This window comes from Protopterus annectens, chromosome 2.part0 (genome assembly GCF_019279795.1).
Source record: "Protopterus annectens isolate FY-2018-M chromosome 2.part0, PAN1.0, whole genome shotgun sequence".
NCBI classification, from domain to species: Eukaryota; Metazoa; Chordata; order Ceratodontiformes; family Protopteridae; genus Protopterus; species Protopterus annectens.
Window position 1 is genome coordinate 1,326,201,255 of NC_056728.1, and position 12,237 is coordinate 1,326,213,491.

General features: G+C 42.1%; 1 protein-coding gene across 3 annotated transcripts in view; it reads right to left on the bottom strand.

Annotated features, from left to right (window-relative positions):
- ATP8A1 (ATPase phospholipid transporting 8A1) overlaps nucleotides 1-12,237 on the bottom strand; it is a 3,191,789-nt gene that overhangs the window by 1,637,155 nt on the left and 1,542,397 nt on the right. For 2 of the 3 annotated variants that reach the window (XM_044061519.1, XM_044061517.1), the window contains exon 15: nucleotides 8,700-8,744. The exons of the other annotated variant lie outside the window; for it this stretch is intronic. In XM_044061519.1, coding sequence (XP_043917454.1) covers nucleotides 8,700-8,744 — 45 coding nt within the window. The remainder of the gene's footprint in view (nucleotides 1-8,699; nucleotides 8,745-12,237) is intronic. 3 annotated transcript variants of the gene reach the window in all.

Genomic DNA, 12,237 nt, shown 5'->3' on the forward strand with positions numbered 1-12,237 from the left:
GATGTTGGTCCAGAGGTTGACTATGACCTCCTGGACAGCGCAGAGAGTCCTGAGTTGTGGAACAATGACAGAAACCAGACAGAGAGATGGCTCTTTTCAACACTTTCCTGTTGCTGTGTGCCATGTCAAAATCATTGCGGCACTGGTTCATCTACATCTTATTAAAAGCATGTTTCAGAGGGTGAAATTTCACATCTAAAACAGTGACTATCATGTCTTGCTCTTTATTTGACTTGAGGTGCAGATGATCATTTTAACTAAAAGAAAGGTCCATTGGAGGGGGAACCAAAAATGTCACCTTTTTGATCTCAGCAAAGTCTGCAAGTCTGAGGTAAGAGTACATGAATAAGGCAAAGGTGGATTCTGCTGCTCCAGCAGCACCACCTTCTGCATTAGAGATGTCTTGGGCCATAAGGTTACTCATGTTTGTACAGGCAGTGGAATGGGTCTTTAATGTATCTCTCAGGGATCCCTTTGATAATTCCTTTAACACACATTGCATTTCATCTTCAACATCCCTCTGAAAATATACCGTATAAAAAAGTTTGAAATCCACATGGACAGGGTAGCAGTTGAAAACATGCACCTTCCAAATCTGTCCATCACCCTGGACTCCCTATTTGCTGGATAGACCGGAATGGCAGAAGCCTTATGTTGCAGAGACTATAGTATCTGTTTAGATATCTCTGCCAAAACTGAACACTTCTCTATGGGTCAGAAGACCTGGTCCACCATCTTTAGTATGGCAGCAACCATGTCCTGTTTTTTTCATGCAACTCTGGTAAATCATTTAAGATGTCCAACAAGAGCAGAAGGAAAAGGGGCAAAAATTACAGGCCCACTGTAACCTTTTCTGGGAGAAAGAGATATGGTCAGACGTCCAGCACCCTTTTGTTGCCTGGTACAACCAAATATGTCTAGGCTAAAAGGAATGATGAAAACTGTCTTGCCTCTTTGGGTTCAAATCTTTAGGAGTAACACTTGTGCTTCTCAGTAAAAAGTGACAAAAAGTCACTCAACAGTCCCTTAAATCATGTCTCCCTAGCTTAAAATATATAAATTGACATAAAAAGAAGTTATACCTTACCATGACGTTCCATCTGTGTTGTTGATCTTCATCCATTCATCACTGATGGGGAATCGGTTCTCTCCTCGGAACCGAGCCGGCCTTATACCAAGCTTGCACCAGCCAAAAACTCTCGAGCTAAGCTTTTACCCATGATACCCTTCTCTCTGTTACCGCAGATCAAGTTTGCCCTTTATCAGTAAAGCAGAGGCAGTATCTGCGCAAGTGCCCTAACACAGCACTTGGACCCAACGTATCCCCCAGGAGCCTTTGGAGGGGGATGGAGGGTGGGACGTGATGAATGAATGAAGATCAACAACAGAGATGGAACGTTATGGTAAGACATAACTTCTTTATCTGATGTTGTTAATCTTCATCATCACTGATGGGACAGAGTCCCCAGCTACCTTTTGTTCCCTGGGTGGCCCTCATGGAAGAATATTCCTGAGCACCATAGAGCTGTAGGATGCTCTACACCTGGAGACCAGATCCAGTTTGTAATGAGTAATAAATGTATGAGGAGAAGCCCAAGTTGCTACTGCACATATGTGGTCTATGCAGGCTCTAGAATGGAAGGCTACAGAGGTCGACCTGGTAGAGTGGGCTTTGATGTTCTGTGGTATAGGCTTTTTCTCATGATGATAAATGTCAAGTATGCAAATCTCAATTGTCTATGTACATCCAAAGAATGCAGACAGTATTCCCCTTTGTTAGTAAAATTCGGGAAAATACTGGAAGGTCAATAGTTTGGTTAATGGAGAAATCCGAAATGACTTTGGGGAGAAAGGTAGGGTTTGTCTGGAGTGATACTCTGTCCTTGTGAAAGATAAGATAGGGCCGATTAATGCATAGAGCATGGAGCTCTGAAATACGTCTAGCTGACGTGGTGGCGACTAGAAAAAGGGACTTCCATGATAAGAATCTGATGTCACATTTCACTGCAGGCTCGAAGTGGGGTTGAGTCAAAGACTGAAGAAGTAAAGTGAGGTTCCATGGTTCAATAGGCTGTTTTATAGGAGGTCTGATGTGAGAGACTCCTTTCATAAAGGTTTTGCATAAGCGGTGAGTAATCAGGGGAAAGTTTCCAAAACTGTTATGAAAGTTTGAAACAGCAGCTAGATGAACTCGTATGGTAGAGGCTGCAGCTCCATTTTCGAAAAATTTTGATAAATAGTGAAGGACTACAGTAACTGGAACCGAATATTGATCTAGTTTTCTTTTCTTAGACCAAATAGAGAATCTCTTCCATTTGTCTAGATAGAGTTTTCTGACGGATGGTTTGTGTGATGCCAGAACAATATCACATACTGGAGAGGAAAGGTTATCCTGCCTGGCGATTAGAGGAAGTGGAGAAACCAAGCTGTCAGCTTAAGACTAGTGAGGTTCAGATGACTCAAACCTTGGGTGTGAGAGATCAGGTCTGGAAATGGATCTAGAATCCATGGTCGGCATAACAGGTGAGGCCGGAGGAAGGGGAGCCATACTTGTCGAGGCCAATAAGGGGCTATAAGGATCACTTTGCTTTTCAACCGAAGTGCTTTCTTCAAAAATTGGGGAATCAGAGGAATGGGGGGACAGGCATACAGAAGTCCCGTAGGCCAATCGTGGATCAAAGCTTCCCTCGGGGATTCCCCCTACGGGGGAATTAGGGCAAAGTAGCTGCTGCATTTGTGGTTTGACGAAGAGGCAAATAGGTCGCAGCAAGCCTGGCCCCAGTGGCGGAAAATTTTTGCTGCTGTGCTGGGGATGAGGGACCACTTGTGAGGCAGGAGAATACATCTGCTCAGCTTGTCCGCAATCACGTTGGGATCCCCTGGGATACGCGTTGCTATCAGAAGGTGGTTGGAAGCTATCGCCCACTGCCAAATTCTCATGGCATCTCGACATAAAGGGAAGACTTGGTTCCTCCTTGTCTGTTGATCTACCAGACTATCACCATGTTGTCTGATTGAACTGCGATCGTTCCAGAAGGAAGAACAGATTGGAAAGCTTGCAAAAATAAAAGCACTGCCCTCAGTTCTAAAACACTGATATGCAAGTTGGCCTCTGTTGTGGACCATGCGCCTTGGACTGTCAAACCTGAAAATGCCCCCCCACCCTATCACAGTGGCCTTGGGTTGAGTGGGGTGGAAAGGGCGGCTCCAAAGTTCTGTCTCTGGCCTCATCCACCAAAGCAGGTCCTGTTTGCAACAATTGATTATCAGTACCTGAAAACTGAGGGGTGACGATTTGGGAACCACTGAGATAACAGAAGTCATTGAAGTATCCTTATGTGAAGTTTTGCAAGAGGCCCTATTGGTATAGCAGCTGCCATGGTTCATAGGAGATGAAGAACTTCTCATGTAGAGGCTTTGTTTTGGCAGAGTATCACCCAGAGCTCAAATCTCAGTCTTTGTAATCTGTGATATGGGAGAGATACTAAACAGGAGTGGGTTTCGAAAACTGCTCCTATGAACTCTACGGACTGGGTCGGAGTAAGATTGTATTTCTCCCAATTTACTGTTATTCCCAATAGTCTCGCTAGGGAAAGAGTGCATCTCAAGGCTGTTACCAATTGATGCTTGGTGGGGGTGGTAAGGAGCCAATCGTCCAAATATGGAAACACCCGGAATCCTTGCAGCCTCAGTTGGGCTGTGACTACTACCATGCACTTGGTGAACACTCTGGGGGCTGTAGAGAGTCCAAATGGCAGAGCACAAAATTGGTAGTGATTGGCTCCTAGCTGAAAGTGAAGCAGTCTCCAGGAGCATTTGTCCATTTTGATGTGGTAATATGCATCCTGGAGATCCATGGAGCACATCCAATCACCGTGACCATCCAGAATTTCATTTGGTTGACAGATCTGTTTAAGTTGCTGAGATCCAAAATTGGTCTCCAGTACCCTGTCTTTTTTGCCACCAAAAAGAACTTTGAGTAGAATTTGGATCCGCACTGGTCTGGTGGGACTGCTTGGATGACTCTTTTTTGAGACAGCTTTTTTTATTTCTACAGCTGCTTCTTCTCTTTGACTGGGTGGAACGTAGGTAAGTCATTTAGGAGGTTTTGGGTAAACATTGAGAGGAATAGTGTAGCCTCTGGTTATAATCTTCTGCAACCAATGGTCAGAAGTTATAGACTGCCAGGCAGTGCAATGCAGAGAGAAATGTCCCCCAACTGCTTCCAGAGGAAAGCAATCAGGCCGCTCTTCAGGAGCACTGGTAGGGCTGTCCAGAGGAAGACTCGATGGGTCCCTGGTTACGCGTGGCCCCCTCTGCCTCGGTATGGGCGTCTTCTGGAAGAGTTATCCCTTCTGGCCCTGGGGGTATACTCGCCATGTGCGTCATGAAAAGGACCCTGAGATTTTTTGTGCCACAACTTTCCACTCCTCTGGTTCCTGGAGAAGGACGTTGTGGAGTGTAGAAGCATAAACCTAAGGCAGACAAGGACTTCCAGTCCTTTTCACACCTATCTAGTGTGCCCTTCACTTTAGGGACAAACAGGGAAGAAGCTTCAACTGGAGCGTTCAGGAAGGAAGACTTTAAAGGGTCCACGAAATCACAAAGGCGCATCCAGGCATGCTGTCTCATTACTATGCCTGAACCCACAGCTCTGGCCACCCCTTCAGTTTCATGGGATAACCTCAGGGACAGGTTAGAGATGGATTCCAGGGTTGCAAGCTGCGAGGCTACTGTGCCACTTAACTCATCAGACACCTGTCCTGGGAGAGTTCTAGAGAGTTTGGAGATTAAATCTCTTTGGAGTCTCGTAAAATGTGCCAAATAGTTCAAGGACCGAATCATAAAGGTTGATGACGCAAACGCTCACTTTCCTAATCTGTCCACTGTTGGGCGGATGAACAGTCTGACTCTCTTCGGCAAGTTCCTTTTTTGTAGCTGCTGCCACCACCATAGCATCAACTGGTAAATCGTTAGACCAATGAGGGCTCTCCTCAGGAGGGGATAGGATTTTATCTGGTCTCCTACGGATTGGCTCCACAGAATCAGGATTCTTCCAAGCTTGCTGCACCACGAGTTGAACTAACTTGTCTGCAGGTGGGGTCACCCAAGACGTAGATGGTCGGGCACAGAAAGCCTGCAGAAAGGCAGACTTCTTGGAGAAGGGTTGGCCGACCTCCAGTCACCTCTCTGTTTCAGCATTTCAAGGATGTCTCCGAAGGAGACATCATCAGGAGGTGACCGTAGGGACCCTTCCCCTTTATCGTAATCCGTATCCTCAGTCAGAGATTCCTCAGGGGTGTCTATGTGCTTCATTTTGCATGACTTCTTCAGCAGGGGTTCCTCAGTGGGGGCTTCTGAGGAGGACTTGGAAGAAGGGGGGCCCTGCAATAGGGTCTTCTGCAGCACTCATGCCTGATGTCCCGAGGTGGTGGCTTGTGTCAGCTGCAGCTCAGGGGGAAGGGGTTTCTGGAATTCTGATGTCGGAGGAATGCTTCCTGAAGCAAGTGCCCTCTCCATTGCCCAGAAAGCAGGTCCGCCTGAAGAGGGATGGGAGCCCGGAACCAAGAAGGACTACCTCGGAACCAGGGTCAACACTGCTCTGCCGAACCCGCCTCCAAGGAAGGAGCTTCAAGAAGAATCAGAGCGGAAAGAGCCCCTGGCACTGTGAATGGAACCATAGATGCTGTTGGAACTGTACTCAGTGCCGAAGAGCCCACGACCCAATCCTAAACTTGAGGAAGGTTCATTTCCGAAGATACCGAAGAGCAAAGAGACAGTCCTGAGGCCATAGTGAGGTCCACTACTGGCACCAAAACAGAGGGTTCTGAGAAGGATGTCAGAACTAGAGACTTTGATACCTGTAAGGTCAAAGGAGGAGAGTATGATTGAGTCCTGGGAGAGACAGTTCTAGGTCTGGCAAGTGGATGGGTTTTGGATGGAGTGGGAATCCCCCTAGCGGTCAGTGGCTGATCCACAAGGTGCACCACATCAAGTTCTGAAAGGCTCCTGGTGGATCTAGTGGATACCCCCGATGGGGAGTCTGGATGCTCTAAGAAGGAACTATATATTTCTCCTAGGAAGGGGTCCACCAACAGGGAGTACCGGGTCTATGTGCTGGTGTCCAATGGTGCCGTTCTCTCTAGTTTGGAGACAGGAAGCAGTGGGGTTAGTAATGGAGTGATCAGTACCATAGATGGCATCAGTGCCGAAAAGGCAGTCAGTACCAGAGAAGGCAAGGATGGCTCAGTCACTAAATGAGATGAAGTTATAGGTACTGAAGATATGCTTGGACCTGTAGTGGCACTCGGTGCCGAAGAGGAGGAAGCAGTTATCGGGGCATCAAATGTCGGTGCCGTGGACAAAGTCGGTGCCAAAACAGGTACCAAAGGCGGTATAACAGTTGACGAAACCAGGGTCAGTGCCATGGTGATAGGCCTAGATTCCGGACACATTTTTGACTTGGTAGGCTTGCCCAGGTCACCAGAGGGTGAAGATGGTATAGAATGTGGTCTTTTCCTGTCTTTTCTGGGAGGAGGGGAGCTCTCCGTCACAGAAAGAGCCTCTGAAAAGGGCGTCTTTAGGAGGCCCTTCAGTATCAACTTCTTTTTCCGTTCATTTAATGTACGCTGACTGAAACCTTTACAAACAGAACATGGGGGCTGCACCGAGAGATGGGGCACCCCCAAACAATAAACAGAATCAGCATGTAAGTTACTGTTAGGCATTTTCCTACTACAAATATGACATTGTTTGAACCGAGATGTAACTTTCTTCTCAGACATAATGAAGCACCCAGGAAACTCACAGATTGTAACAAAAAGGAGAAGAGGTTGTTTTTTTTGGGTTTTTTTTTTTTTTTTTTAGGTAAAGATAGGACAGAAAGAAAGAAATATCACCGATGATATTAAAGAAATATCCCAATGGGGTAGGAAGAAAGGCTGTACCACCAATGGTACCAAGACTACCAACAGGTATAAGAATAAAAGGTTTAGCGATAGAACTCGAACACTAAGGGTATGTAGAAAAGGCAAAGAGAGAAAAATAATAATACACTCACTAAAATACAAACTACAGTAAAAAAAAAATTAAAAAAAGTTGAACTTAGCTCGAGAGCTGGTTTGAACACGGCTTTACAGCAACGTGGCAAACTCGATCTGAGGTAACAGGGAGAATGGTGTTGTGGGTAAAAGCTTAGCTCGAGAGTTTTTGGCTGGCGCAAGATTGATATAAGGCCAGCTCGGTTCTGAGGATGGAACCGATTCCCCATCAATGATGAATGGGATGAAGAGTAACAATATCAGATAGTTAAGTTTTTGTCATAGACATAAAATGTGGAAGTTTTACCCAGGCAGATCACTTATATGCTCAATAATGGGGAACCGTTAGCAGATTGTTGATTTTTGAAAGCACACAACAGGAGTGTTCGTCAGCTACAGGAAAGCTCTAGTCGAGTGGAAGCTGCTGGCACACTGTTATATCCTTGGCAGGACATAACCCATATAGCTAAGGTACTGTAGTAGTGATCAAATGATAAACATCTAGAGAAATCTAACATCATGACAACCCCATACTAACACCACTGACCTATGGGAAGTTGATCAGCACTTTGTGACATTACCTCTACTCTTATGCTTTAAATATATCCTGTCTGGATATTTCTATGCTCAGAAGTATTCAGAAGTGAAAGATCAGGTAAGAAAAGACTGCTGTTTATGCAGAAATTAAGCTTGTTTCCTTTTCTAAAAATAACTTTTTATTAAATTTTCCTACAACACTAACAATAACACATAAAAACATATACAACCCAAAATAGTAAATGTCTTGGAATAAAAGAGTTTGCAGTTTCAGTACAGATCATTATTAATATGTTTAAGAAATCAAATTATAGTACACTTATAAAGTCAAAGATTAAAAAAAAAAAACAAATATGTTTGCTGATAGGAGTTGATTTGAAGTGTTGTAAGCCACACTATTCTTCATTCTATAATTTCTTGAAATTAGGACTCTTTTATAGGATATGGAGATTTCCTGGTAACAGTGGCATCAAGAGATAAATTAATATTTAATGAAGGTAATGCTCTTAGAAGGACTAATTTTCAGTTCAATACATTAACTGCTTGCCTTTCATATTGTGAGTTATGAGATACCAAACCACAAGTACAGCTCTGACTTTATAAATGTGCAGACGTACAAATAACAACATAGTTCAGTAAAATGACATGATGATGCTAGTTCTGAAAGACCTACGTCCCTCAGGGAGTGAAGCACCTGGTTCAAATATCTATTGTGGAAATGGCATTTATTTTCTTAAATGCATACTAGTTCATTACTATTGGATTATTAAAAGTTTTTTTTTTTTCAAATCAGCAGCCAGGCACAAGAAGCAGAAAATGTTACACCAGAAAATAAGGTCAGAAATACACTAATAACCACAAAGTACATTACAACAGAAGGCTACACAAAACAAAGTGCATTAAAGATGACTGTATATCTTTAACCAGATGACCCTAGTTTCACTTCAGTCTCCAAGTTTGTAATGGGCCACATACTATACTTTCCCTCTTACCACTGCTATTTTCTTTGACTGCACAACCTGAACTGCATGCTTTACATGCTAGGAAACAGTAAAAAGAAAGTACAATAAATATGTGGGCAAATACACATGAAAATGAGAAAAAAAGCCATCTGGTGCTTACCAGTCATCCTCAGAAACTTCACGATCATCAGTTTCAGGACAGTGACTAGACAAGTAAGTAGAAAAGGTAAAGACAGAAGCCACATTACCTTATGCAGACATAGGAAATGAACACATGCAGTGACAAGACAGGAGTCCAAAGCAAAAAGTTATGTTTATATAGCTGAACCGGGCACACTGATAATAGTCATAATCCTTAAAACAATACTTCTTTACCCCAGAAAATTAACAGTGACTAGAGTTATGTTAAGAGAATATGGAACATACTCAAATGTACGTTATTTTCTGTTCCTGTTAATAAAGTTTCCTCACAAAAAATAAACAATGATGCAATGCTTTTCTACAAATTAAACAGCAGAAAAACATGTATGTGGACTAATTAAAGTACATTTACAACATGTGTCGGAGGAGGAAAAAACGGTATTGTCAATTTTTGATCTTGTTATCACTAACAGAGTTGCTGAACATCCATTTCTCCATAAACCCACTTTTCCCATTTTTATACATAGGGTTGAAGTATAACATCAACAGTGACGATTATATACAGCCAACAGGTGGCTAGCCCTTCTTCTATGGTTATCCTTTCATACCACACGTGTGCATACTTACTGCCAATTTAGAGTATACAATCCACCTAATGCATGTCTTTGGGATGTGGGAGGAAACTACAGTACCTGGAGAAAATACATGCAAACACAGGGAGGACACTGCAGACTCCAAACTGAAGGCACCCCAGTTGAGAGCTAGATTTCCAGATGGGGCACCCAGCGGGGAACATGAGAAAGACAGATGCCTCAGCACAGTCAACGGTTGGAAGGGGGCTTATCCTTTTTGGGAAAGGGCCTCATCTTAAGTTTGGTGGAATTCCCATCCTGCCATTCCTGCTGGTGCTTTGGGTTTTGTTCAGCTGGGACTTCTGTTTGTTGGGTTGTAAAACTTCTCCTGCTTAATGGAGGAAAACTTGGGAAATATGGAAAATTTTAGACAACCCTCACATCAGTTTACCTCAGACATTCCAGTAGTTAAGAATCTGATAAGCTGCTGTACGAAACACACAATCAGAATCAAGTGGAACATTCATAATCTCATTTTTAACTCATCTGAGAAGTTTTGACTGTCCAACCAAGCATACCTCATTATCACCATAGATGTCACTGCATTTCTAGAAACAGTATTGGCCACTTCCAGAATACTCTTTAAAGCTGTTTAGACACTTGAGAAACTTTGGACTTTTTGCTCAGCAGGTCACAATGCAGGAATCTCATCTAAAGTATATATGCCACCTTAACACAAACTTCAACATAAAACTCTTCTAGTTAAACACCTGAGACTGTTGCCCTGTGACACGGTCGGCCTTCTGTCTCTTTTTTTATGCATTTCATAAGCTGAAGAATCTCTTGGGGAAGTGTATCAAACCTGGCAACAGATTCTGCACTCCTGACTTCCCCTGCACCTATAGCCCCAGATGTGTCTGACCCTCGTTTCACACACAGTTGTACTAACACCACACTAGGGACATAGAAGCAAAAAAAGGCGAGTAGTCCGATAGTCTGCTTAAGGCTACTGCAAGGACACAAGCTATAGGCTGAGGTATATTTCCTGACTTATTTCTTTGTTTTTTAGGTACATAAGGGGTAGATGGTGGTGGTGGGCACCGTACCTCAGTTGATCAAGTCAGTGGATAAGAGACTAGCCAGCTCAACACCAAATGCTGGCTGTACTGTCACGTCCAGTAAACAAAATGGACAAATCCACTATTCTCCCTCTAAATAGTAATATAATGAATATTTCTGTAGGGATAACTATTCAGAATACTGTACACTGAGAAAACAATAGCATTTTCAGTATTACAGTTCAAAGCACAAAATACATGAACAAACTTCCTCAGATTTTGTTAAAAAAAGGCTAGTTTTAGTCCAGTTGAATAGGTATGACATAAAACAACATTAGATAATAAATAAATCATAAACTAAAGAGAAATTCCTGTAAGAGAGGTTTAACATGCAAAACGGCACCAAAAGCTATCTGAAGTCTACTTCTGCAGGGGTTACTATTCTAAAGACGGCACTGAATAAAATTATAGCATTAGACAAAAAATAAATTATAACTGAAGAAAAATTCCTGTCAGAGAGGTTTAACACGGAAAATGGCACCAAAAGCAATCTGAAGTCTATTTCTGCAGGGGTTACTATTGTAAAGATTGCACTGACTAAAATGACAGTTTTGGTAACACAGTTTTAAACGCAAAATAAAAGCACACAAGTCCCCTAATTTTGTAAAAAAAAAAAATGGATACAAACTAAAACACTGCTATACAAGAAATAAATCATAAACCAATGAAAAATTCCTGTCAGAAATGTTAATCATACAAAATGACACCACAACTCTGATTTACACAAATTGTTTAAAATGCTGTAACCTTGCTCATTCATCTCAAGTAATCATAACACCCCAAAGAAAAAATTGCAATATCAGAAGGTTTTCCTGTTAAAACCTCCAAATGAAACATTTAATCAACAGGACGACATACTACACTGGTAAAATTATAAACAGAAGCATATACAAAATTTCTAACCAGAAAAAACAGTTACAGCAGTGGAACATACTATTCAAACACTGAAAGAATAAGCAGAGGGAGGAAATAAAAAAACAAAAAGGTTTTCTTATCTGAATTCAGCACCTGAAAAATCCAGGGAAATAAATAGTTATCTAAGAGATCCTTCTCTTTTGTTACTGTGGCAATAGAAAACTGAAATGCCATCCCTGTACTATCATGTGATTGGTCCATTACACTCACAAACAGGAGGAGCTCTGAGCTTTGGTAGACTGCCAGAAATAGGGTAGCAGAGCAGTACTAGCCACATCACAGTAAGGCAGTGTGTTTGTTGAACATTATGTTGGTTCTATTATGCCCATATACATGTCCTTTATATATGATTTCAACTGTTTAAACTTCAGTGAAGATTTCTTTAAAACAAATTTCAAAGTTCATACCATTCAAGTCCTCCCATCACCTTCTAGGTTAGGAATGTGCACTTAATCCCTTGCAGCTTTGCACTAAGTGAATATACCAGAAATAAAAACAGAAACATAAAATTACATTCTTGACTTACAGAAAAATGTGATATCAATATGCTGACTAGAAAAGTTGCCCAAGTGCAGTGGGACAATGGAAGGGTAACTCCTTTGAAAGATTACTTTTATTTTCTCCAGTTGCCATGTATGCTTCTGCACTCTGTCCAAATATGAATGGACCTTCAAAAGGGGGGGGGGACCAATCTTTATATCAAAAGACAAACTCATTCCATTAACCTATGTAAAGATATGGTTACTACAACAACAATGGCAACAGTATCATTACTGTCAGATCAGAAATGAATTTGAAAACTTGATGCTGCTTCCATATCATCCATAACTGTCTCTGACAATCCTCATATAATTCCTTCACTATTCCAGAGAAAAATATAAATGTCTTGCATAAGACTCTAACAATAATAATAATAATAATAACAACAATAATAATAATAATGCATAAGGTA